This window comes from Vicugna pacos, chromosome 4 (assembly GCF_048564905.1).
Source record: "Vicugna pacos chromosome 4, VicPac4, whole genome shotgun sequence".
Taxonomy (NCBI): Eukaryota; Metazoa; Chordata; class Mammalia; order Artiodactyla; family Camelidae; genus Vicugna; species Vicugna pacos.
The window spans coordinates 5,210,207-5,236,305 of NC_132990.1; the positions used below are offsets into that span (position 1 = coordinate 5,210,207).

At 46.2% G+C, this 26,099-nt stretch overlaps 1 protein-coding gene and 2 non-coding genes across 4 annotated transcripts; all 3 read left to right on the forward strand.

Annotated features, from left to right (window-relative positions):
• Window positions 1-25,344, forward strand: FBP2 (fructose-bisphosphatase 2). Of its 2 annotated transcripts, XM_006209234.4 has the most exons (7): window positions 1-270; window positions 4,096-4,258; window positions 6,477-6,569; window positions 11,099-11,239; window positions 13,890-14,027; window positions 22,566-22,685; window positions 24,934-25,344. In XM_006209234.4, exons 1-7 carry the CDS (start codon window positions 101-103, stop codon window positions 25,126-25,128), a joined length of 1,020 nt encoding a protein of 339 aa, XP_006209296.1. In that variant the 5' UTR covers window positions 1-100; the 3' UTR covers window positions 25,129-25,344. The 2 variants fall into 2 exon arrangements, with proteins under 2 accessions (XP_006209296.1, XP_072815053.1); XM_072958952.1 differs by lacking the exon at window positions 13,890-14,027 and having other exon boundaries at window positions 24-270.
• TRNAA-AGC (transfer RNA alanine (anticodon AGC)) lies at window positions 7,145-7,216 on the forward strand. Its single transcript has one exon. It is a non-coding gene; the product is annotated as a tRNA-Ala (tRNA).
• TRNAM-CAU (transfer RNA methionine (anticodon CAU)) lies at window positions 10,198-10,273 on the forward strand. Its single transcript has one exon. It is a non-coding gene; the product is annotated as a tRNA-Met (tRNA).
• Window positions 25,345-26,099: the final 755 nt, after the last annotated feature.

The following is a 26,099-nucleotide window of genomic DNA, read 5'->3' on the forward strand; positions in this document are numbered from 1 at the left end:
CAGATCTAATCAGCTCTGACACCGCGGAGCCACTGACCAGCCCTTAGAGATAAGGCTTTCTTCTGCGGGGAGACAAAGATTTGAAAAAGTACCTGCCGCCATGGGGGACAGAAGCCCCTTCGAAACGGACATGCTCACCCTGACCCGCTACGTGATGGAAAAGGGTCGTCAGGCCAAAGGCACCGGGGAGCTCACGCAGCTGCTCAACTCCATGCTGACGGCCATCAAAGCCATCTCCTCGGCGGTGCGCAAGGCCGGCCTGGCCCACCTGTGAGTCCCGCCCCACGACGCAGGGACCCGGGGCCAGGTGGGGGTGGGCAGGGGGGCCTGGGCCCCAAACCCGGTCAGAGGCTACTAGCCTGTGTGCCCTGGAGGGGAGTTGCGTTTAAAGTGTCTGCCGCCTGTGCTTTGATAAAGGGGCCTTGGACTTCTTTCAAGAAAGGAAACGCTATGGAGACAAAAACACATAATTTTCCAGTTGCCATGTATGGTATTGACAAGCTGGGGGCTTGTTCCTTTAGAACCCAGCCCGAGTTCTCCTGACTTGTGTTTGCAGTCTCACTGGCACAAAGACACCGCCAGGGGACTTGAGACGATTCTTTCTGCCCTTCGCGATACGAGCATTTTATTGTCATGACCTTTGCCAGTAGCCTTTAGGAGCTAGAAATCACTCACCAAGTAACTTCCCAGGGCCCGTCCTCCATCTCCTTTCTCACCATCAAAAGGAGTCTTTTGCTTTGAAAACAAATTTTCATTTCTTCTCTGTCCCTTAACTTTCTCTCCATGTGGTGTGCAGAAAGCTGGGAGCAGGGACTGCAGAGAGTCCTTCTGCTTTGTTTTTCACTGTGCTTTATCTAAGCACAGAAGGAGGCCAAGTTCATGCTACAGCTGTTGATCCTCACAGCCAAGGGTCCAGTTTAAGCCTGGTGGAAAAAAACAGTCTTTCTTTGGGCTTCCATTGTCCTGGGAGCAATTGCAGTGGAGGTCCTCTCAGAAGTTGAAGAGACCCATTATTATTATTATTATTATTATTATTATTATTATTATTATTATTATTATTATTATTATTACTCCAAAAATAAAGAAGTGACAAAGTCTAATAATTTAAAATATTTATTCTTAACAACTTAGTACTTTGAACACACCAAAAAAGTGATAATTACAGAATTCATTTATACACAGTTTTGTGACCCAGGAATGGACCCCAAGTGACAGGTGCCTCGTGATGGGTTTTTCCCCTCCGCGTATTGCTGTAACTGTGTGAGCCCCTCATTTGGCAATCACGGCCAGCTCTGCCTTTAAGAACCTGCATGAACATGAGGCACAGCCGTTTGCCTCTGTTCCACTCCTGCCAGGCGGTGAGCGCTGCTGCGCGGACAGCAGTTTCCTGGACCGCGTGCTGACCTCTCCGTGCTGCTCACCCACCTTCACGGGCTCCCCGGGGCAGGAGGCTCGTCTAGGCAGAGGCTGCTGTGGTGGCGCTGTGCTGCTTGCTGCAGAACTCTGACTTTGCGGCCACGGAGAGTCCAGAGGAAGTGGACTCAGGGACTGGATAATTAAAGTGCTCCTCTGACTATTTTGTGCCTTGTGATCACGGGCAATGATCTACTCTCGCTAGGACCTGTTTCCCCATTTGCAAAACGGATTGGATACTAACAGCTCCTAACTCGTAGGGTTGTTGTAAGGCTTAGTCCATGGGATGATGATTTAGACAGTGCCAGCCCCACAATAAATGCTCAGTAAATGCTTCTTATGACCATGGTTCCAAGCCTGGACCTGGGGAAATTTGCCGGCTAACTGGTCGATGCCACGGACTGACCACGAGGTGGCAGGCACAACCCGTGGAAATAAGACGTCAGGATTCCTCGTTTTCTCGGAGGCTGAAGCAAGGGGTCCTCGGTCTACGCGTATTGTGCCAATTCAGGCGGCATCTTTCTCTTGGTGCCTCCGTAACAGGTACCCAAAGTGTCAGCGGGAGAAGCCCTTGGCTGCAAATCCCTTCTTTCTGATAAGATGCTGAGGTTATTTTAAGAGGACCCTGGAATTGCATCCCAGAGAGCTAAAAGTTTACACTCTGTCCCACCCAGTGCAGTTCTGTTCATGACTTTCACATATTCCTGCCACTTTGCCGTTTAGGGGACCTCAAGCCCTTCATTCCTTTGCTTCCTCTTTTTGGGAAGACATTTTTAGGCACATGCTCAATAAATGCAAAACTGATCAGAAAGTCTCATATTTTTCTTCTTTTTTCCTCTGCCCCTCGCTGTAGGAAGAAGGGAATGCTAGAATGCTGCGCCTACAGTCCTCTCTGTGGCTTTCTAATGCCAAAATGGCAGAATATCCCATTTAAAAATTGTCAGGAAGGCTTTAATACTAGTTAAAATAGAAAAAGATACTGTCTTACGAGTTCTAAAGCACTTTTCCGCCCCTATCTAACTTGGAGCAATTGTCAGGCAGTTTGATCTCATTGTGAATGAAATCGCATTCTTTCTGGAAGGAGGGATGTTGATGGTGGGAGGGGAGAGACACAGCAGGATGCCCAGCTCCTGGAGGGAGGATGCAGAGGGTGGGTTGAAGGGTGGGGTAAGAGTGGGATTGGGGTGGTGTTGGGGGGAGGAGTTTGCAAAGCACAGGACGGAGCCTAGCTCTCAGCTCTGCCACCCACAGGCCTTGGGGACCCCAGCTCTTCATTCTCCAGTAGCAGCTGCATCAAGATTCCACATTAAACATGAGGATTGCGTTAGTGGACCCTTTAAATTCAGGTGCAGAATAACCCAGTTTTGTTGTTGCTGTTGTGTTTGTTTGCTTTTATTCTGAACCAAAAGGTACAATCTATTTTTTGTTTAATGGAGGGACTGGGGATTGAACCCAGGACCTTGTGCATGCTAAGCATGCATGCATTGTACCACTGAGCTATTCCCACCCCCCACCCCAGCCAGAAGGTCCAATCTTTGAGGCCAGGCTACCAACTATTGTTTTCCAAGGTAGATCTCAACACATCAGACATCAAGTGATGCAGGAGGCCTGTGGGGGGTGGGGGAGAGGCTGGCAGTCAGGGAAAAGGGTGGGAAATGAGTTGTCTCCCAGCTTAGGGTCAGTCAGGGGATCTCAACCCAGGCTACCTGTTTAGAACCACCTGAAGAGTCCTTTGGCAAATAAATGGCATTAACAAAAAGGAGAGGAAGGGAATTATATTCAGTGAACATCCATTGAGCATCTGAGCACTGTGGGAACAAACACAGTGAGCCAGAGTTCTCGCCTTTGGTGAGCGGATAATCCAGGAGGAGAGACGTTCGCATGAACAGACTGTGAGCCACTGTGGAAAGGATGAGAGGGGTGTCCCTGGTGTGTGGTGGGACCTGGGAAGCTTCTCGAAGAAAAGCTAGGAGGAGAAAGCTATCATGGGTAGAAAGCACTCCCGCAGGGGGGATGCCATGAGTGAAGGGGGGAAGGAGAGAAGCAGCTTGCTGGGGGCCAGTGGCCACAGGACCTTTGCAGCTGTTGGAATGCAAAAAAGGCTTGAGGAGGGTGAGAGCCACGTGGCTCTGGAGAGAAGAGCATGGGGGTTGGGGAACAGCCAACCCTGGGGTCTGTGTAAGGCTGGTGTGTGCCTGCTGGGTTCCAGAGGATGTCTTGGTTAAGCCTGTCACCCAGTTTTCTTCTTATTCAAGTAACGTCAAGCTACAGCGGGGCAATTTTTAGTTCAGCCCAGCAGGCTAGTATTTGAAGATAATCAACAAATACTAAGATTTCTGAGGCCGGAAAGCCATGAAATTTACTTTCTGGAGTTACTCATTATGGCGATGTGTCCGACTTAATGAACTTTCTCAGTCTCCGTCTCCCAGTGGCAGGAGGCAGGGCTGTAGGTTGGCAAGACCGAATTCTGGTTAGTGTTACTGGGATGATGAGGACCATGACAATATCCCCGAGGTGTAAAGGAAGCAAGGGTGAGACAGGACGTACCTGGTCGTATTGATACTTGGAGCCTCCGGAGCCACGAAGGGAAAGAGGGACCCACAGGCGAGGTCTTGGCCACCGGGCTTCTTCGCTGGGGTCGGGGCTCCCTTGGTGATTTCCTCCAGCCTTTTGTCTTCTTAGGTACGGAATCGCGGGAAGCGTGAACGTGACGGGGGATGAGGTGAAGAAGCTGGACGTGTTATCCAATTCCCTGGTGATCAACATGCTCCAGTCCTCCTACGGCACCTGCGTCCTGGTCTCCGAAGAGAATAAAGACGCGATTATCACCTCCAAGGAGAAGAGGGTGCGTGCGGGAGCCGGGCTGAAGTTCCTCTATTCACCAGTAGAGGGCGCTACTGGGTGGGACCTTTTCGTGTTTTTTTTTTTTCCTTCTTTGGTTTTTGTTTTTGTTTTTGTTTTTGTTTTCGTTTTTTTGTTTTAACGGCGGTACTGGGATTGAACCCAGGACCTCGTGCATGCTCTCGACCACTGGGCTATATACCCCACCCCCTGGATTGGGGAGGTGGTCTTTAGTTGCCTTCCTTTCTTTCTTTTAGTTTCTGGGATTTTCCTCCATTGCTTCATTTTTATTTCCCGGAAACCATGGATTACAGACTTCTTTCGCTATAAGTCTCATGCTATCTATTCAAAAAGACTCCGTAACAGGGCAGTGACTCATTCAGGAAATAAATCACAGTGATCTACCGAATCTCCTCAGCAGATGGGGTTCATCATGGATTTTCGCTGACTGTGCTGGTAGCATGTCCTGGCATTTTAGAGGGCTTGAAAATCAAGTCCAGCAAAAAGCAGGGCTCCTGGGAAGAGCAGCACTCCACAGCCTCCTCCCGTCCGCATTCGCATTCCCAGCCCCTTCCCCAAGGGGCTGTGGGTTCAGCGGAGACTTCCTTCTTCATGCCTGACAAACTGTTACACTAAAAGAGAAAAGAAATCATTGAGATCCTTGCTCTTCCCTTAATACAGTGGTAAACTTGGTCAGTGCGGGCGTGACTGGGGAGGGTCTATGTTCGCTGCGTTTCACAGTTTATTAGAAAAAAAGCAGGTGACCAAAAACATTCAGCCCATGTTCAGCTGTGATACAGCAATACCAAATCAATGCCAGGGCTGTTTGCCCTTGTTTTGTACAGTGAGTTCAGGGACGAGGTGCCATTTCTTGACAATTAGCTGAAAGAACGGAAGAAGTAAAGTTGAATTTATTAAGCACTTACTGTATGCCAGGGACTGTGCATACTTGTTGTCTCACATAATGGAAGCTAAGTCCTACCTATTATTTTCAATGTTCCGTTTCCACTCATAGGACCCTTGATTCTCTCTCCAATCTAATGTCACATTTTCTTTCCCAGTTGGCCTGACGCCACAGGTCTTGGTGCTAGTTCTCGAATACTCCACGCTTGCTCCCACACCAGCCCCTGAACGTTTTCCAGCGTATGCTTGGTGGTCAGCAAATATCTGTTAAATGAATGCGTGCATGAAGGAAGGGGCTAGACTGGATTATCCACAGGGAGAATCAGGAATCTCCAAATTTATGGATTATTCTACAACCCCCATCCCACCTCCTGTTGAGTAAGGGGGGGGAAAAAAAGAAAAAGAAAACTCAAGCTTTCTTTTAAGCCCTAGCATTACTCAGTGGAAAGTCAGGGGAAAGTAGTTTCCATGGTGGAAGAAATGACTTGCATTTTACTTGATGTTTTATTACCAGGATTTAATTAGCCAGGAGACCCCAGTCTCCCATCACTAAGGCTCTCACAGAACCTTGGACATAGGACGCCTGTAAAAATGCCTGGTGATTTCTTTCCACTGAGCATTGGCCTGTGACAGCACCATGGGTGGGCCCAAGGGACATGGTAACTCAAGACCCCGCCTGCTCGGTCTTCTGGTCTTCGGGTAGGAAAGGTAGGATGGATGCACTCCAGAGGAGTATTTCTATTCTCCTGAGGTGTTTTTACAGACCAGCTATCCTAGTAAGACAGACCCAGAGACCCTGGGACATTGTTCTGAGATTTTCTTTTGGTAAAAATGTGCCAAAATGAAAAAAAAGCCTTCTGAGGAGAGGCTGAGAAAGAATGGTCACTAAGTCAATAGCCCACCTCCCTGTGGACATGGGTAGACTCGTCCAAGTTCATTTTCAGCTTCTGCAAGGTGTTAATTTCACATCTGCTTCCTGTCACACCCTCAGCAGCTCTGAGTCAGGTCCCCACTGGTGCCTAGGTAGGAGGGGAGGACGGGGCCAGAGCAGGTGGGAGGAGAGCCACCTGGAGGTGGGGGGGACCTCTATCGCTGCATGGAGGTGTCAGCTCATCTGTTTATGGGCAGGTAGGCTCTAGGCTGCACAATTCACGTATGCTGATACACTGCCCTCCTTAAGTAACTGTGCTTTTTAGTAAGGATATCCCTTGGCTCTAAATGGCTTTTGATGTGCTGTCATCTGCCACACACGGCCGCTTCCCTAAAGGGTGTTGATGGGAAGGTGACCTGATCAGGTGGTTCTGCCTCTGTGCACACAGGGTAAATACGTGGTCTGCTTTGACCCGCTGGATGGATCCTCCAACATCGACTGCCTGGCTTCCATCGGAACCATATTTGCCATCTACAGGAAGGTGAGTAGACAGCCTGCTCTTTGACACCTCCTTCCTCTGGTGGTTTCTGGAAGGCTCCTGAGTTGGGAGCCATGAGTCTGGAGGTCTCACCTTTGTCCTTCCACTAACCAGACATGCCTCAGCAGGTAAGTCATGAACCTCGCTCTGCTTCGGGCTCCTCACCGGAGATCCAAACCGGTCATTCTCCCCGCACCTTCTTTACGGCTGTTGGTGGGAGGGTAAGTGAGAGGATGGATGGGGGCTTTGTTTTGAAAGTCTGGATGAAACACGAATGCCAGACCTGGTGTTCAGTTCCAGGCGACATCTCAAGGCACCTCTGTTCCTTCTTTATGCATCTCAAATCTTACTGAATCAAATTAAAAGGCAGATAATAATTGAGGAAAATATTTGTAACACATGTAAGGCATTTATAGCTTTCATATGTAAAAAGCTATTATAATCAACAATGAGAAGATGAATACCCTGATAGGAAAATAAACAATGACATGAAACAGGCTACTTACAAAATAAGAACTAACAATAATCAAGAAAGATTAAAAAAATTTATTTTGTGAATTACACAAAATGGAAATTGGGGGGGTATAGCTCAGTGGTAGGGTGCATGCTTAGCATGCATGAGGTCCTGGGTTCAATCCCCAGTACCTCCATTAAATAAATTAATAGATTAATTAATTAATTTTAAAATTTAGGGAAAAACCTAAACTTTAAGTGACAGAGATTGATTAAATTTGGGATGCCCACGCATTAGACTCTCCTAACATGTGGTAAAAATAGATATGCTTCAAGGCCAGTGAGGTCTATGTGTAACTCAAAGCCAGAGGCACCAAGGTGGGAGAAGGGGTTCTCTTCAAGCCCCAGCACAGGGTTCAGAAGACCAAGGAGAGGGTGTGATGCCCAGTGGAGGCTGCAGGATCTCAGCTCAGAGAAAGGAGAGGCTCCAGTCTGGGAGAACTCAGAGAACAGAACTCTGGTGACACACACAGAAAATGTGATCGTTTTGATGTGTAAACGGAGGTGTGTCAGAAGCTCCAATGCAGGAGACTTAAGATTTTAATCAAAATCCTCAAATTGCCCTTGAAGTCCACTTTTCTAAAGATTCTTAACAGATCATGCTGTGGCGCAGTGGCTCCCAGACTGTAGTGTGGAAGGCTGATTCTGGAAGCCCCGGAGCTCCAGATTCTGTAGGCCTGGGGCGGGGCCCAGGAATTTGTATTTCCAACAAGATCCCAGGTGAAGCTGCCGCCGCTGGTCCGCCTTGAGAATCACTGCTCTAGACCTGCATCCCTGCTCTAGACCTGCTTCTCAGAATCCGTATGTGACCTGGGAATCTGGAAATAAAGCCAATTTATTGAACACATGTGCAGGTTGGATGAAAATGTAATTCGTTGTAAAAGAGAAAAAAAAAGTATTGATGTGGGCCACACTGGGGCAGCCAGTTGATGACATAGTGATGCTCGAGTTGTAAAAGGATTTACCAGATATAAGTATGAGAATAGAAAAGGAGTTTATTAGGGGTACGTTGCCATAGACAACAGCCACACAGACAAGAGGTGTCTTCATGAGCCCCGAGGACCAGTTGTTGGGGTCTTTTATAAGGTCGGGTCACAGGCTGCCTGATCGGCTTGTGCACACGTCTCTGGTTGTAGGTGAGTGAGAAGTTTAGGGTCCGCGAAGGGGCGATGGGGTTTATGACTGATCAGGTGGAACAAGCCAGCCTGAGCTATTATGAGATGAGGCGTTACCTGGGGCCATTAGTTTGTCAGGGCAAACACGCCCAGTGGAGAATGTACTTTATCTGCTGAGGGATCGCAGGCAGACATCTGAGAGCCCAGGAATGGGGGTCGTTGGACTTTGAAGTACCACCAGTTGGCCCGACAAGTATTACAAAGAATGCAAGATTGTAGAAATAAGGAAAATATTAAAGGAAGCATGACATTTTTATATTTATTTATTTATTTGATTTTCATAGCCCTGGGGAAACATGAAAATGATGAAAACATTAAAGGGAATGTGCCATTTTTAAAGAAGAGTTAAGATTTGGTTTAAAAATAAAGTCGTTACTAGCAGAGAGCAAACTTGGCCCCGTATTCCGTGTGGTGTGGAGAAGGATGCTGGCTTCGCATCGAAAGAGGCTTGGGTCCAGCATCAGCTTTATCACTCGCTGGTTTCAAGATGCCGCATACCTTTCTGAGACCTCCATCCCTTCTCTTTCAAACGAGGGTTAGAGAGCCTCTCCACTGTTTCACAAAAACATAACGTGAAAGTACCACAGGGGAGCAAAATTTGCCACCCCAAAAAGTGTCTCTTTGGCATGAGGATTAATTTAGGGTGATTATTTTTAAGCCCCAAAAGACTCACAAAGAATCTTTGACCTTCCCCATAATTGCCTAAAAGAATGTAGGTAGAGGACCTGTTCCAGGAAGGGAGAGGTCACCATACTTAAGCGCAAAGTCTGTTTGTTAAAATTCCTCTCTATGTCCCACCTTCCCTGCAAGGTCTCGAAAACCTTTGTTTATCAAACATTTTCTTTTCCATCTCCATGTGAATTGCTTTCCTCCCCTTTGAAATCCCAAGCCCCTACCCCAAGCATTTTGCGTGTGTGTCTTAAGCTGACTATGGTATTTAAGATAAGAGCCTCAGTCATTTTTTTCTCCTGATAATCTGTGTCATGTCAATCTAATTCTTAGAGGAGCCGGAAGAGCCTAGAAGGGTAGAGGAAAGGTTCTTCTTCCCTGACAGTACTTTGAAAGATATAAAGTCCCGTGTAAATACAAATTATTGTTTTACCCTTAAAAGTAACTCTTCAGGAAAGTAAATTAGCAGGGTGGACATATTTCCAACGGGTGTGTAATATTGCTCAATATTGTTGTTCTGTTTCCTATGAACATGATCACCAAGTGGGTCCTCCTCATTTTAAAGGTATAATTTTCACCTCCTTCACGTTCCAATCCTCTGGAATTTTCTGCTCATCAGGAAATCTCTATGTAGTACTTCCAGACTTGTCTTTTAGCCAAAAACTGGTTGGTGTCTAGAGAGACTAAAGCATCTAACTGAATATCTGAGCTGGCTGAATGACTCAGAAGCAGCAAGGCCAATCATTTTTAATTTATCCCGTGCTCAGTGAGCACCACAAGCTTTGGGTGTGGTGGGCTTTGGGAAGTGACTTTGGAGTCTCACCTGGACACCTGTGTCATACTCCTTTGCCCTAGTCTGTGAAGTTAAAGCTCTCTGGGTCTTTTGATTTGAAAATAGTCGATTGAAGTCTGCCCATTCACTTTTCCTTCAAAGCTCCTCTCATGTCTGCCATCCATAAGGATGTTAAAGGTACAGAACCAGAGCCCGAGTGTGTGTGCAAGAGTCGCCCCCGACCCACCCCGCAAGGGTTTGCTGTGTGGTCAGAATCCCAGATGCAGGTGGAGAAAGAACTGAGCATGCCCAGTGACGGTGCCCCTGCCTCCCCTTGCCCCACCCACACGGCTCCTTCCAGTAGAGGCGGGAAGTTTGCTCTCCAGTTTTCCAAATTCATAAGATTTGATTCTTTGCCTTTTAGAGCACAAGGAGGTGCGGAGGGAGGAGACCTTCAAGAGATACCAGGAAAAGTAGGCTATAAAATCGAATCTTGGGGTTGGGGGAAGAGTATAGCTCAGTGGTAGAGTGTGTGCCTCATATGCATAAGGTTCTGGGTTCGATCCCCAGTACCTCCATTAAAAGATAAATAAAAACCTAATTACCTCCCTCCTTAAAAAAAATAAAATAAAATAAATGAATAAAGCAAAAAGCATTAAAAAAAGAAAATTTTTTTAAATCTAAAAAAAAAAAAAAAGAAATTGAACCTCAGCTGCAGCTCTGCCCCTCCATCGGGAACATTTGCTGTCCCTTCCTCAGGGTGCCTGCCTTGTCCTGTCTCTCTGGATCCCCACTGTCAGTGTTGCTAGCCAAAGAGAGAGGCTTCCTCAAGAAAATGTCCCAAACGCTGACTTGGGCCCTGGGGGTGACGACAGGCAGGTATTGCCGCGAGGCCTTCAAGAGGCAGGCATGGTGACAAGCTCTGGGCCTGGCTGGCTGGGTTGACTCCAGGTCCCCTTGATGTTGGGTGAGTTATATAATCGCTCAGTCTCTGAATTCTTCATCTGATCTGTGGAGATCAAAACCTCTACCCCAGAGGACTGCTGAGCACACAGAATGAGATACAGCACGGAATTGGAGCTCACTGATCTTGGCTGTTATGATGGTTAAGGAGTGTGGCTTATGATTTCTAAGAAGGGCTGTGATTTTCATACCTTGAGGTGCTGTTCTTGGCACGATGGAGACAAATATGCTCAGAAAACAGGGAGGTCCAAGAATGGCCTTTGCAATGGCTCAGTTAGAACCGTTTATTAAGATGGCAACTTGTGTCCTCCGGAGGCATTTGCTGCAGCTTGACATTCTGAGAACTGCACATCTTTTGTTGGCTCAGGAAGATCTGAAGCTCAGGCCTCTGGCAAAGGGTTCTCTCCAGAGCAGTAACGTTTCCCTTTTTTCTTCTGCAGACCTCGGAGGACGAGCCTTCTGAGAAGGATGCCCTGCAGCCGGGTCGAAACATCGTGGCCGCGGGCTACGCGCTGTACGGAAGTGCCACCCTGGTGGCCCTTTCCACGGGGCAAGGAGTGGACCTCTTCATGCTCGACCCAGTAGGTGCCCAGTCTAGCAGCATCAGCACTGGGGACTCCGCCTGCCTCTGTGCCTTAATTCCTGTCCCCTGGGGTAATTTCTTGGTCATTCCTAATACTTGCTTTGGGGGCCAGAGAGTCTAGTTTGGGGGTCCAACAGCATCATCTAAAAACATTTAAGGACCTCTGTCCAAGTGAGGGCACTTGAGGGGTCCTGCAGGATCAGCCATATCAACTTAGGCAATCCAGGGTGGATAAACAAGTGCATGACATTATTTAGACAACAGTTGTATGTCTCTCTGGATCTTTGCTGATAAGCAGAAGAGAAAAGGATCCTGGTTGAATTAAGTGAAGGATGTTACAGCGTTAATGGGAAAGACCCAGGCCCGGGGGCAGGGCCAGGCTGGTCTGGACACCGTCTGTGATGCGGTGTCTCTCGCTCAAGTTTCAAACGCCAGGGAGGAGCATTTAATTTGCCAAGCTGACTCAAGTGCCTGACCTTGGGCTAGAGGACACCCAGCTCAGAGCCATTCTAGACTGGCATCCAATGAGAAGATTTAATTATTCAAAGGAAGTGAGGGTGCTCTTAGGAAGTGGAACTCCATGCCGGGCTGCTCTGAAGCAACAAACGTGCAGAGCAGGTTTTAAAGCTCATGATCCTGAGACCATCAAGAACTTGCCCGTAACAAAAAGAAGTCGGGTTTACTCAGCGAGGGAGAGCGCCCTCTGGAGGAAGCGTGAGGCTTCGTGCTGAGTGGGAGCTGGCCTGGGCTTGTGTGTATAGCACGTGGGCTGGATGATTAAGGATTTGAGAAACAGAGGGTCAGTTCTAGACTGAGTGTTGTCCAGAAGTGGGTACAATTAACTATTGTGTATCTCAGTTTTATCTAGGAGGTGGGAAGATTAAAGTTGAGGGTAGAGATTCATTGGTAAGAGGCAGTCGTCACTCATGGGCAACAGAAGAAAGGAATGCTTGGTTTTTTGTTTTGTTTTGTTTTTGTTTTTGTTTTGGGGGGTTTGCTTTGTTGTTTTTACAGCTGAGTATCCTTGTTACTGTCATTTCAGACACAATCAGCGAGGCCTTGTCTCTTTATGGGAGTGTTGTCAACATTTGTTAAGAACCTTCTAGTTGTGAGCTGTCACCTTGGGGGATTTTTACTTTCTCAGTCTTCAAAGTTTAACGAAACCTGATTTGACTCCCAGGCCCTGATTTCCTTCCTGGTGACGTAGAGAGGCACCCAGGCTTTCAACATGAACCTGCAGCCTGCCGATGGCATCCGCAGGGAAGGTGCCACCGACACTCAGATGAGGTGGTGCCTGAGGGCTGTCCTGCACAGAGTGGCCACGGTGGCTGCAGGGGGACTGGGCACACTTTTATGAATAATTCTGAGGATTTAAAAGAAAACTTTATCAACTATACAGTTTCTGAACGAAGGGCTTTCCTCTTTGCCCCACGTAGGAGCAGCTGGGATACAAGGAACTCTGAATGGTTTTCATGATTGAGTCACTAAGATAAACACAATGACTGGACCACAGATCAGTGGTCGAACTGCATCCCCACTTATGGCAAATCCCATCTGTGTAACTTCCTCTCGCTGATGGCCCAAATCTTCCCGGAAACACTAGGAATTAACCCGGGATGAGAACTTGGGGGAGAAATACAGCCAGGTTCCTTATAAATGAGTAGCCATACTCAGTGCAAGTGACAAAGGAAACTTCTGCTGTTTTTCCTTTGAATTATTTTATCTCTTGTTGTATTACTGCTTGAGCTGCCTGTGCAGGCTCCATGTTGTCCCTGCCCTTTCTTTGTCTTTCTTTTTTTTTTTTTTAATTGATAACAAACTTTATTTTTGGAGCAGTTTTAGGTTTACAGAAAAATTGCAAAGATACTGTAGCATCTCCATAAACCTTAGTGTCCTATTATTAACGTCTTGCATTACTGTGGTACATGTATTACAGCTAATGAGCCAATATTCAGACGTTATTATTAACTGAAGTTCATACGTTATTCAATTACCTTCATTTTGTGTGTGTGTGTGTTTACTAGTAGAACATTTAAAATCAACTGTACTTCAATTAAAAAGCAACCAACCAAACAACGCATTTAAAATATGGGCAGAAGAACTAAACAGACATTTTTCCAAAAGAGGAAATGCAGGTGGCCAACAGGAACATGGAACGTTGCTCATTGTTACTAATATCAGGGAAATGCAAATCAGAATCACAATGAGCTATCATCTCACACCTGTCAGCATGGCCATCCTCAAAAAGAACACAAATAACGAATGTTGGCAGAGACGTGGAGAAAAGGGAACCCTTGTGCACTGTTGGTGGGAATGCAGATAGGTGCAGCCACCATGGAAAACAATATGGAGGTTTCTCAAAAACCCCCAAACGCAACCACCACATGGCCCAGCAGATCCGTTCCTGGGCACATATCCGAGAAAAACAAAACATCCATTCAAAAAGATACATACAATCCGCTATTAAACGTTGTCCCTGTCCTTCCTATAACTCCTAAAAACATCCCAGGCCGGGCTGCAGGAGGACCTGGCCAACCCCTGGGGGCTCCTCCAGCATCTTCTATGGTTCTCCGATGGTCGGGGGTGTGTGCTGTTGGCTCGTTTCCAGGGGTCTCTCTTCCTCCCGGTGTTTCTTTTCACCTTTCTAGGCTCTTGGTGAATTTATCCTGGTGGAAAAAGATGTCAAGATTAAAAAGAAAGGAAAGATTTACAGCCTCAATGAGGGCTACGCCAAGTATTTTGACGCCGCCACCACAGAATATGTGCAGAAAAAGAAGTTTCCCGAGGTGAGTGGCGGAAGCCGAAGGCAGGAGCAGGGGGAATGCTGTCCCAGTGGGCTCCTGCTGCAGGGACGGCTGTGGGGGCCTGGCTGAAAGGGGTGGGTGACCCTGTCTATGGCTTTGCCCCGTATGACAATGGCAGACCCTTTCACTAGCAATTGGTATCTTTCATACTTGAAATTTATCTCCTAAGGACCGTACTCCCCAGTTGAGTTTTTCCGGGAGAAATTGTTAATGAAGAAGGCAGGGACCCATTTTTCAAAATCCAGAGTTTCAGGCCAGAGCCTCTGTGCTGTCACTTTTTTTGCTGAGTGACCACCTGTGTAGATTCTGGTCACTCAGTCGTGTTTAGGTGGAAAGTCTCGTTCATATGCTCTGATATCGGGGCCTGGTGTTCACTCCAAGTTTTAGGGAAGTCTTTAGCTCTCAATGTGATCACCGAGTCCTGGACTTCATGTGGCTGTTAATACAGACCGAACAATCCAGTCGGTATGTCTGCCAAACAAAGAGCGCTTTTAAGACAAGTGTGGGAACGGAGTCAAAGCATTTCCGGATCAGGAGTGTGAAGTCCGACCTGCAGTGGACGTGGGTGGAAGGGCAGTGGTGGGATGAGCCAGCCTGGCTGTCCCTGGATGCTCATCATGAGCTCTTGAGGGAAAGCGGCCAGGAGTCCATGGGACCAGAGCGCTCAGTCAGCAGGATGCTGGGACCCACCTCTGCTGCTGCGAACGGAAGCTTTGGGGAGTTTTCTTCTGTCTTTCTTCTGTTTGTTTTTTAAGCAAAATTCTTAGAAGTGCAGTTTCCTGCCTCTCTCCTTTGCCGTCAGACACAAACCCGTTAAATGTTAATAACAGGATATGAATTGTGAGGTTGACAAAGTCAAAATTATTTGCAAGTTCCCAGTCTTGGAGCTCATTTCACAGCAGTTCCCATTCGAAGCTAAAAAGCGCCTCCTCCAGAACCCAGAAAGGAAGATATTTATTTTACCACTGAAAAACCAAACTCCTGTGCCAAACACATGACGGATGTTTTTAAGGGAGAAGTTGCAAACCGAGAGAAAAGTAATCACTACCCGAGGACATATACACAAGCATGAGCCCCCACAGAGAAAACCAGGCCAGGAACGGATCTTAAGGAACTGATAGGTCAAATTAAAAAAAAAAAGAGAGAAATGAACAAGGATATGTGGCTGCAGCACTGTTTATAACAACAAGGGAACAAGTGATGGATTCGTCAGGAAGGGTTGGTTAATATACTGTGAGGCAACTACAATATTCGAGTGAAATCTTGTTCCATCCATTAGAAAGGTAAGTCCTTCTTTATATATTGGTGGGGAAGCATCCACAAAATATACAGTGAAAGAGAGAGACTGCAAAACGAAACATAGTCTCATACATAAAAAAATTTCTATGTGAACGTATATTTTGCACACAGGTGTATATATATAGTATGTATATATCCGTAAAGCGTCTTTAAAGATATGGCATCTTGTTAATAGTGGTTTCTGGAAGTTGAGGTCAGAGGGCTCTCCACTTTCTCGTCTCGTGGGAATGTGTGCAATGATCATGTGTTACTGAAGCCAGGGCTTCCCAATTCTCCTCATAGAGATTCTTACAAAACCCTCGTCGTTTGAAGAGGCAGTGGAAGAGCATGCAATCAAGAAGCTGTAGAGGGAAAAAAAATACAGCAGGTAGTTCATTAGTAAAAATCGTGTATTCTTGGTCTGGATTTTACGGTGTTTAGTATACGTTAATCAGCTTTTAGAAATTTGTAGTATGTGGTGATTTCTTCTTCCATTTAAAAGAAATATTTACTTTTGCACCTAAAAAAAAGGAAAGGAGATAGATCATTCTGTTTTGAAAAAGAAGTCTCCTTGCTCTCCTGTAGTTTTGCCCTCAGAAGCTCTCCAGGGTGAGCAGGACCTGCTGCTCCCACTTCTGAGCCTCCTGGAGGCCCTCTGCTTCCCTGAAGGACCTCCGTGTTCCGGTGGCCACTCTCCCACCCGCCACAACCCTCGGGAGATGGGAGGTGATGCGGGCACTTTTCTTTCCCCACTGCCACTGTGGGACAGAGCCATCTCTGTCCCCTGACAGCAGCAGCCGCCCCTCCCCCTGCCGGCACCCTTCTACTGGGCCAGGATGAGAGCAGCTAGTGTTCAATGTGTCAGGCACTGTTCTAGGTTCCTTCCATGTACCAGCTCATTCAGTTCTCCAATAGACCTACAAGACAAGTGTTAATGCCATAATCCCCATCTTACAGATGAGGAAACTGAGGCCCAGAACGATCAAGTTAACTTATCTAAGGCAACCCTATTAATAACTGATGGAGGCAGGATTAAAATCTAGGCCATCTGGATCCAGAGCCCAGAGCTGCTGTGCGACCTGTTCATGGGTGATGCCATCAGTGCAAGGAGTTGTGACCAGCGTTTATTTTTTAGATGAACTAGAACAGAACAATGTGCAGTTTTCTGTACAGCAACCATCCCACGATAAAGGTGTTTAAAAAAAATGAAAAAGAGCAGAACAGAATGGAACGAATAGAGTAAAATAGAAATTAGTAAATGAAAGAATCATTTTCGCAAAATTCTTGTTTTATTTCAGTCATGTATGTGGGTTTTGAGGGCACAAATGTATTTCTTTTTTTATTTTAAAGTTGGCAATTATGTTTTATTCGAGGACATTCCTGAGAGCTATAGCCCAGGAAGGCAGCCTCCCAGAGAGCCCTGAGGAACTGTTCCAAAGAAGTAAGAGGCAAGCTAGGATTTTTTGCCGGGGGGGAAGAAAACACCTAACCTTGTAGTCAATATCAGAAGATAACAGTTAATCACACACAGAAAAACGGACATCTCAAGTTAACAATTTTAGGGACTTTTTTTTTTTTTTTACATTTTTTTTAGTCTGGGTTCATTCAAAGCATTCCTTGGATACGCATCTTACCTCTGGAGGGCCGGGACTCTGTTTCACTCCATCCTGAATTTCCCTGAGGGCCCCGCATGTTACAGGGAAGCTGCGGTGGCTGATGGCTTGATAGCAGGCAGCACTCTTCTTTTAGTGAAATGGCAGGTGACACTTTTTTCTGTCTACACATGCGTGGAATCAGATGTTACCGGACAGCCTTAAGGAACTAAGGTTGACTTATGGAGCCCTAAAGCCCGTTGGAAAAAACAACCTGGTACCTTACTTACAGGGTTGCCAGCAGCCTTACCGGGTGAGGAAGGGAGGTCACCGCCTGGCAGGCGCAAGAACCTTGGGATACTCTGGGGACCTCAAAAAGAGAGGAATTCACCCCACTCTATAGGTACTGGAAGCGAATCAGACGGCAAGTCTTTGGCGTGGGTTTGTGGTCTTGAGAGGCATTTAAAAGTTCAGTGTGGAGATTTTTTATGAAAGTTCCTGCGAAGCAGATTTAAAAGGACCTGTGTGGTCAATTGCTACTCTTGCCGGACTTACGTAAACAATCAGGCCAACTTTAATAAAACTAAGCTTATTTCACAATCGAATTAGTCTTCATTTGGCTACCTTTAGTTGAAATGAGGGTGATTTTAGAGGAAAAAGTTGTTTCAGTATAAACTGTAATTGCGTTTCCATGTTTAAGAAGTTGGAAAAACACTGCTATGTTATGTGGCTCCTTCCTGACCTCATCAAAGCTACGAAATGTGACTCTCAGATCTTTCTCTTCTCTGACTTCTGCCAACATCTGGATGATTTCAAGGAGCATGAGTCCATTCAATAGCTTAACCCTAGATGTAGTCACCTCCATTTCAACCCATCTAGCTGGTCCCATAGCTAAATCCTAGGTTGTGAGTCTTAGGAATTGCTGTACTCCTGAAACTGTAAATGCTCGTATTTATTCCTCAGACAGCCCCCCATTCTTCCATATTTCTTATGCCGTATCTACGTCCATTTAGGCTGCGATAATGGACTCGCATAGACCGGCAGCTTTTAAACAACAGAAGCTTGTTTCTCATGGTCTGGAGGCTGGAAGTCCAAGTTGAGGGTGCCAGCAGATTTGGTGTCTAGTGAGGGCCCACCTCCTGGGATATCTTTACACTGAAACCTCACAAGGTAGAAGGCGTAAGGGAACTGTCTGAGGCTTCTTTTTTTAATAAGAGCAGTGATCCCATTCATGAGGACACCACCCTCATGACCTAACCCTGCCCAGAGGTCCTACCTTCTAATGCCATCACATTAAAGTTAGGCTATTTCAGTGTATGAATTCGGGGGGAGGGGGCACAAACACTCAATCTGTGACACACTGCCATGTCCCCAGCTTTGATTTGGAGCTCACAGTTCCCTTGACTCTTCCTCTTGGTCCCTGCGTGTTGTCTGTGTCCTCTTGTCCCTGTCCTTTGTTCCTCTCCTGACCTCACTGACCACCCCAACAGCCTACATCTGATGGTTGATGGCACCAGCTTCTCCTCCGCCTGCATCCTCTGCTCCCTCGCCTCCTGATCCTTCTACATTCTCCTCACCTGAGTCACTCTCCAGTTGACCCTCTACTCTGATACACACGTGGAGGAGTCTAACCAAGCAAATGGTGGCACTGCAAATGCGGTCACTATTTTTACTGGCCTGTTAGTGCCCCTCGGCATCTGGCATTTGACCTTGGTCCTACCTAATGGGAAAACAGACTCCCCCAGCTCTCCCTCCCACATCTCCAAACACACGACATCTTTCTTTTTAAAAACGACCTCCGATTCAAGGTTCATCCTCTTACCTGTGCTCTTAGCCCCATTTCTTCATCCTTGCTCCATCTTCCTTCTCCTGTGTCTTCATTCTTGCTCTCTATTGGTTATTTTCCTTTCAGCCTATGAACATACTTTTTTTCATCTTGAAACTCGCCCTCCCACCTAATCTTAAAGCCGCCATCCAGTGCCCGTTCCCTGTCCATCACACTGCACTGAACACACACACACACAGACACAGGGTTCATTGTGTCTCCATTTCCTCTTTTCCCAGTCCTTCCTTTGCCCCTATGATACCATGGGAACGGTTCTTGTCAAGTCCGCTGAAACTTTTCTGTCTGTTACCGAGTCCAGACTCGCTCTGCTTGCCGCACGACAGGCCAATAAATCGGGAGGTGAGGTGTTGGGCAAGGAGTAATGACGTTATTTGGAGAGCCGGCAGACCAAGAAGATGGCAGATTAATAATGTCCTGGAGGACCATCTTCCCCAAGTCAAAATTCAGGCTCAATTTCTACTAAAAAGGGGGAAGGGACATGGCTGGGTGTTGTGAGCTGCTTGGTGTTGAAATCCTTTGTTCTTGCAGCTGTCCATGTAGGTCTGGTCACAATGCTCCTGTAAACCTCCAACAAGACAAATGTTATTCTCTGTTCTGCAACATTTTATCTCTATATGAATGGAAAGAATTATACCCTTAATGGTCAGAGCCTTGAGAATGGGCTGTCCTGTCTATTTCAGGATCTAGGCAACATTCTTTTATAAAAGTTGCAGAACCGGCATGACTAAGCACAGGAAACAGAGCCAGGGTCAGAGCTACAGGAACAGATCTCATATGAAGTTCTTCCCTAGTCCGTGTCTATGTAGCATTCATTCAGTCTGAGCGTTCGAAATTACTGACCCCCATCACTGCCACTGTCTTGAATCTTTCTTCTTCTCTGACATCTGTGACTCTTTCTCTGTTTTTATACCTCCAATCTCAGCCACCTTTCTTCATTGTTAGTTGCCTGCTATTAAGATTCCTTTAAAAGTAAAAGTTTGAAATGTAGTTTAGTTTTGGAAAGAAAGGGAAGAACCTGTGTGAATCGAATTGACCAATTAAAAGTTAATTCTTCTCAATAAAAAATACCGTGAAAAAAAATTTTTTGGACTAGATAAACTGATTCTAAAGTTTATATGAAAAAAATGAACAAACAAGAGTAGTCAGTGGAAGAAAATCTTAAAAAGGCGAACGTAGTGTTGCTACCAGATATGAAAACATATTATAAAGCCTCAATAATTAACAACATCACAGTCTTGGTACACAAATAGTGCAGTGGGTCAGAATAGAAGTCGGAAACCAAATACATATATGAGAATTTTCTTGATGATCAGGAGAGAGCCAAACCAATGGGATAAGGATGGACTCCTCTCAAATTTTTAACATTCCTTCCCTGTATTTTCTATCTTATTCTGCCCTTCTGTCTCCTTTCCTTGGCTTATAAGTACACTTACGTGTCTTTCACGAACAGTCAGGATACAAGCAACCCTCCCTTCTCCCGTGTATCGCCGTAGTTAACCGCTTTCTCCTACACTCAGCCACGTTCTCTTGAATGAATTGTTTTTACACACTATCTCTACTTCTTCCTCTTGAAAAAGTATTTTTAAAAACCTCTGGGTAGAGGGAGGGTATAGCTCAGTGGTAGATTGTATGTTTAGCATGCATGAGGTCCTGGATTCAGTACCTCTGGTAATAAATAAAGAAACCTAATTACCCACCCCCCTCAAAAAAAAAAGGTTAATGATTTTTTTTTAAAAAACGCCCCGATTTCCCTTCCCCCCAGTAACCACATTCTGCTTTGTGTATGTCTGTGTTTGACTTCTTAGATACTCTGTATGAGTGGGCTCATGTAGTATTTGTCTTTTTTGTGATCGGCTTGTTTCACTTAGCACCCTGTCCTCAAAGTTCATCCATGTTGTAGCAAGTAACAGAATTTCCTTCTTTCTAAAGTCTGAATAATATTCCACTGTGTGTATATACCATCTGACAGTGGACACTTAAGTTGCTTCCACTTGTTGGCTATGGCGAATTATGCTGCAATGAACATGGGTGTGCAGGTCTCTCTTTGAGATTCTGTTTCCAGTTCTTTTGGATGAATACCCAGAAGTGAGAAGGATGTTTCCATTTTTCAAAAGTTTTTCTTTCCCTTCGTTTCCTCTTTAACCCTCTTTGCTCCACCGTCTGCCCTTTATAATAATCGACTTTGGAAGTGTGGCCAAATCCAGCGGTCATGTTTCCACCTTATCTTTCCTGACCTCTCCGTGGCATTTCAAGCTGTTTTACTGCTTCCTTCCTTAAAGGAAACTTTGTCTTCCTTGGCCTTGTGTGCTGTTTTTCATCCACCTACCTAACCATCTTCTTGGCCTCTTTTTCTGGTTCCCACACCGCTGCCTGCCTTTCAGTCTTGTACAGGATTCTAGTCCAAATTAGCCTTTTGGCTCACACTTGGTGTCCCCCCCGCCCCCAAGGGACCTCATCCCGTCTCAGGATGGGATTCAGATCTGTTTGCAACTCTAGACACCTAGAACTCCACCTGTCCAGGTCTGCTCCTCCTATCACCCACACCCCTGGCCTGCTGTTTTTTGTTTTTTGTTTTTCTCTTGACCCATGTTGCCTCTACCCTCATACTCATCCTCAACAAGGTTCAGGGGGTGAGCTGAGAGGGTTACTTCTTTCTTACGCCCATGTCTAATCGTTCACTGGGTGTTATCAACTCTATTTCCTAAATATCTCTTGAGTAAATCCTTTTCCCTCATCCCTGTGGCCATTGGTCTCATTCAGATCTCCATTCTCTTATCTACTGAGGAATCTCTTAACTGCATCTGAAGGTGTTTTTATACACTTAACATCATTGTGGTAATAAAATATGGGAGACATGCAAAATCTCCCATGGAATTTTTAAGGTAACAACCTGAGTAATGCTTGTGAAAAATCTCATGTAAATCCAATTCAGTGAGTATTTTTCCAGGACCTGTTTTATGTCTCCCACCAGGCTGGGCCCAAGGAATGCCAACATCAATCAGATAATCTTTCCCCCAAGGACATCACAAACTGATGGAGGGGCCTGGCACATAAATGCTTGTAAAAATCAATGCACTTTATTGCAGCTAATGCCACACAAAACATTGGAGAGCTGCCCTGAGAAGTGTCTGTGTTTCCTTGCCGTGTCAGAGAATTACTCAATTAGACAAAGAAATCTCAGATGGGTCACTGAATGGGCAAAAAGCAGACCTGCCCGAAGGAGCGCTTTAATCAGATCATTGTGCCTCACCTGACATGCCCTGCTTTGTGGAAAATCATGAGTTGCGACTTATTTCTCTCTGGACAAATATCCTTTTCATCACATGACTAATGAAAGTGAGGTTAAACGCGTCGGTGGTTATATTTCTTCGAATGATTTCTAAAGCTGTCCGGAAGAATTTGGCCGGTGGATAAACACTGCTTACACTGGGGGCAAACGTCATTATTCAAGGAGGTCTGGTGTTCAGAAAGCTGAAAAGTGCTCTGAGCCGTGGGAGCCATGGAGGAGCTCTGAGCAGGTGCCAATCAGCTGTCGTCTGTCTTTATTTCCTTTTTTCCTCTTTGGTAGCTGCTCAATACTGTCTCTCCCTCGAAGTGGTCCTGCGTTTAATGAGGCCAGTCGCTGGTTGAGGTCCAGAGGCTCCTAATGAGTGCAACGCCCAGTTATGTAATGTTTTCAGTTCTAAGCTAGTGGGGGGAGGAAAGAAGCCGTGGAATGCAGCGGCCCTGCACGCGGGACCTGGAGCCGGTGCCCGCCAATTGCTGACCTCACTGCATCTTGTCTCTCCCCTCTCTGCCTCCTAGGACGGCAGCGCTCCCTACGCGGCCAGGTACGTGGGCTCCATGGTGGCCGATGTGCACCGCACCCTGGTCTACGGTGGGATCTTCCTGTACCCCGCCAACCAGAAGAGTCCGAAGGGCAAGGTAATACTCCTCCTCGATCTGCTGGCTGAGTCCACTCAGAGAGCCAGTCAGAGCGCCTCTTCTCTTCACAGCTCATTTTTTGGGCTACTGCCCTGACCTTGGCATGTCTGAGTGGGCACGTGGAAGAGAAACGAGGTTGCTGTCCTCTGAGTGAATTCTGAGGCTGTGATGAAGGCCTGGAGAAGCAGGCTGGCGCTGTTGTTATTGGTGACTGTCACCGGCCTTCACTTCCGCGGGCCTCATGCCTGTCACTCATTCCAAGTCAGCCGTGTTCATCTCCCCCTCTCCACCTGCTGGGTCTGTCTTTTAGCTTCGGCACCAACTCTGATTTTGGATCAGAGACGCTTCTGAGAATCTAACGAAACTTACGGACACACTTCCCAGAGGAAAATGACACGTAAACATACACATTACACATGTTTTCAGGGGTTGATGATGACCTGAGGTCTCCCCGAGAATTCCCTAGAGCGTTCCCGGAGTCCAGACTAAGAATTTCTGCTCAGATCTCATTCAGTATTTCTGGAAAGGTAGCTCTTGGAAGATCTCTCTGCAACTGTAGGACACAAACCCAAAAATTCTTGCATTATCAGCTGGGGATGCTATGATCCTAATGCATCTAACTTGAGCAGACGCTGCCACCGAAGCCTGTCTGATTTTCAGGCAGTCACAGAAATCTAGGTGAGAAGACAAATCAGAACAAAGATCTGTATTCTTTGACGCAACAGCAACTAGCCACACGCATATATGTCTCTCAGCCTGTGGGTTTTGAATTACTGGAATGCCAGATTCAAAGCCACAATAGGGAATCGGACATCGCACAGGAGACCGGAGAGCAGATTTTTAACATGTGGATTGGGGTATCAGGCAGTTCTCTTCCTGTGAGTGTTTGGTGCATGTATATTAGTCTGTTGAACTAAGAATCACAGAAGAGTCTGCACGGGAGGTGCTGGAGGGAAGAAAAGTGTTACGAAGTATTAAGTGAGATCAAACAGAAGATGTAGAGATTCTTAAATAGACCCACTCTTGCCACCTACTCAGTTCCAACAGGCAGAACATTAAGACTAATTATTACTAATTGTTAAAATTGTTTAAGATGAGTCAGAAAGTATCCACATATAGTTACAGAAACATTTCCATAAGCATGTGTAATTGCATACACAGATCTATTTATATTCATAGCACCATAACCACCATCCATATTGAAAGCACTGGTTTCTTCTTCCTTTTTAAAGTATTTTTAATTAAGGTGTATACTTTTTTTTTTAAGATATAATGCTCCACTTTTTTTTTTAATGGAGATACTGGGGATTGAACCAAGGACCTTGTGTGTGCTAAGCACGCACTCTACCACTGAGCTGTTCCCTCCCCCCACAATGGTTTCTGATCTGCATGTTTTAGCTCTCATGAGCTCTGTGACCATATTTGTGTGTGTGTGTGTGTGTGTGTGTGTGTTGGGGGTGGGGTGTGTATCTGCTTCTCCTTCTATGTGTAGAGTGGTATAGATTTTAATTTCAGGGGCGGGGTTGAGGGAGCGGAGAGATCGCATGGCCTGCAGGCCAAGGCACCATGAAGGTCTGGGCATTGTGTTTTAAGATGAGTCGACTACAATGATGGCATCTTAAGGTCAGAGCAAACCTTGGCTCCAAGACAAGCTTTATGCAAGAAAGCTGTGTGTGTGTGTGTATGTATGTATGTATTTAATTTATTTGAACTATCAGAATCAGTCCACCTCATTGCTGAACCAACAAGAAATGAGTACCTAAGGGGGTAGGGTATAGATCAAGTGGCGGAGCACATGCTTAGCATGCATGAAATCCTGGGTTCAATCCCCAGTACCTCCATTAAAATAAATAAAATAAATAAACCTAATTACCTCCCCCCCGATGACAACAACAGCAAAAAAGACTGAACAGATGAAATGAGTACCTAGGCTTCATACTCCTAAGTGAAGAGGCACGTCTCTCATAAGCACAAAGGTCACGAGACAGGTAGACACTGATCGGAGGTGCTCCCGAAGGCATATGTGATGAGCAATCAGCTGATGCACCCAGCCTCCTGGAGGGTCCAGGTCTCAGGAAACTGCCGGAGGGTCCAGGTCTCAGGTAGCCACCTCTGCTGAGATGCACAAATGTTCTCAGGCCAGCAAGACAGAAGTTCAACAGTTGGAATTACTCGTAGAACTTTAGGGGCATGGCTCGGGATTTTTGGCCCCTTGCAACCCTTGTCCCCTGACTCTGTTTCCCCGCAGCTGCGGCTCCTGTACGAGTGCAATCCCGTGGCCTACATCATCGAGCAGGCAGGAGGCTTGGCCACCACCGGCACCCAGCCCGTGCTCGACGTGAAGCCGGAGGCTATTCACCAGCGAGTCCCCCTCATCCTGGGGTCCCCGGATGACGTGCAGGAATATCTCACCTGTGTCCAGAAGAACCAGGCAGGCAGGTAGTGAGTCTGAGCCCGCCAGCCCTCTTCTCTTTGTCCTGTACCTTGTTAAGGACCCCAAGTGAATGATAAGTGGAAACTGTTGGTGAGAAACAGAAGGAAAATTCACCAAATCATGGCCAGAAGAGCAGCAGCAAACTGCTCTCCGGGGGCGAGGAAGCCAGAGGGGAGCCTGTGGTCAGTGTAAAGGGCTAAAAATAAAACCCGCATGTGAAAAGAACAACTTTGATTTGTCTTCTGTCATGAATAGGGGCGAGGAGTGTTGTAATTCTAAGTCTATCTGCCCAAGTGATCAGCAGCTATCCGGTTGTGGGCCAAAAGTACAGAGAGCACTTAAGAATTTGTCTTGGTTGGCTTAAAATTTGAACCTAGTGTCTCAATCCTATAGTGGTTAATTTCCTAACTTACAAAATAGATACACGTATTTAATACACATTTTTATATACATGTATATTTTACATATTTAAATGGCAGGCTTAATTTCATAGACGTTTTGGTCTTATTGTCAACAGGTATTGAATTAGAAATCTTATGGCCATTAAATTCTTTACTCTCTGGCTTCACTTTCATGGAATGAAATCTAATCACCTACTTTTTTTTTGGTGAGGAAGAGATTAAAAATGAGAATGCTATGGAGGGAAAGTGGGAGAAACAGACCCACGAAGGGCTTTCTGATCTGCGCCTTTTACCTAAAAGCAGGTCATTAAATTTCCCATGGGAGATGTGCACTCTCTGTACCAGAAGAGAACTTGCTTGTCACCAGAGAATGGGAGTCAACACTGAGATGGATCTGTTCAAACATACTAACTAAAATAATCCTGATCTTCCACTAAGTTTGCACCCCTGCCCCTTCATCCAGCCCCTAGTCCCTTCCCCACAATGACTGCCCTTAGGCCAAATCCCTTTGTCTTGCTATTTCATCACATATTTATCATTTTTTTGCTTAAAAGGGATACAAGACTGCAGCTCCGGTCA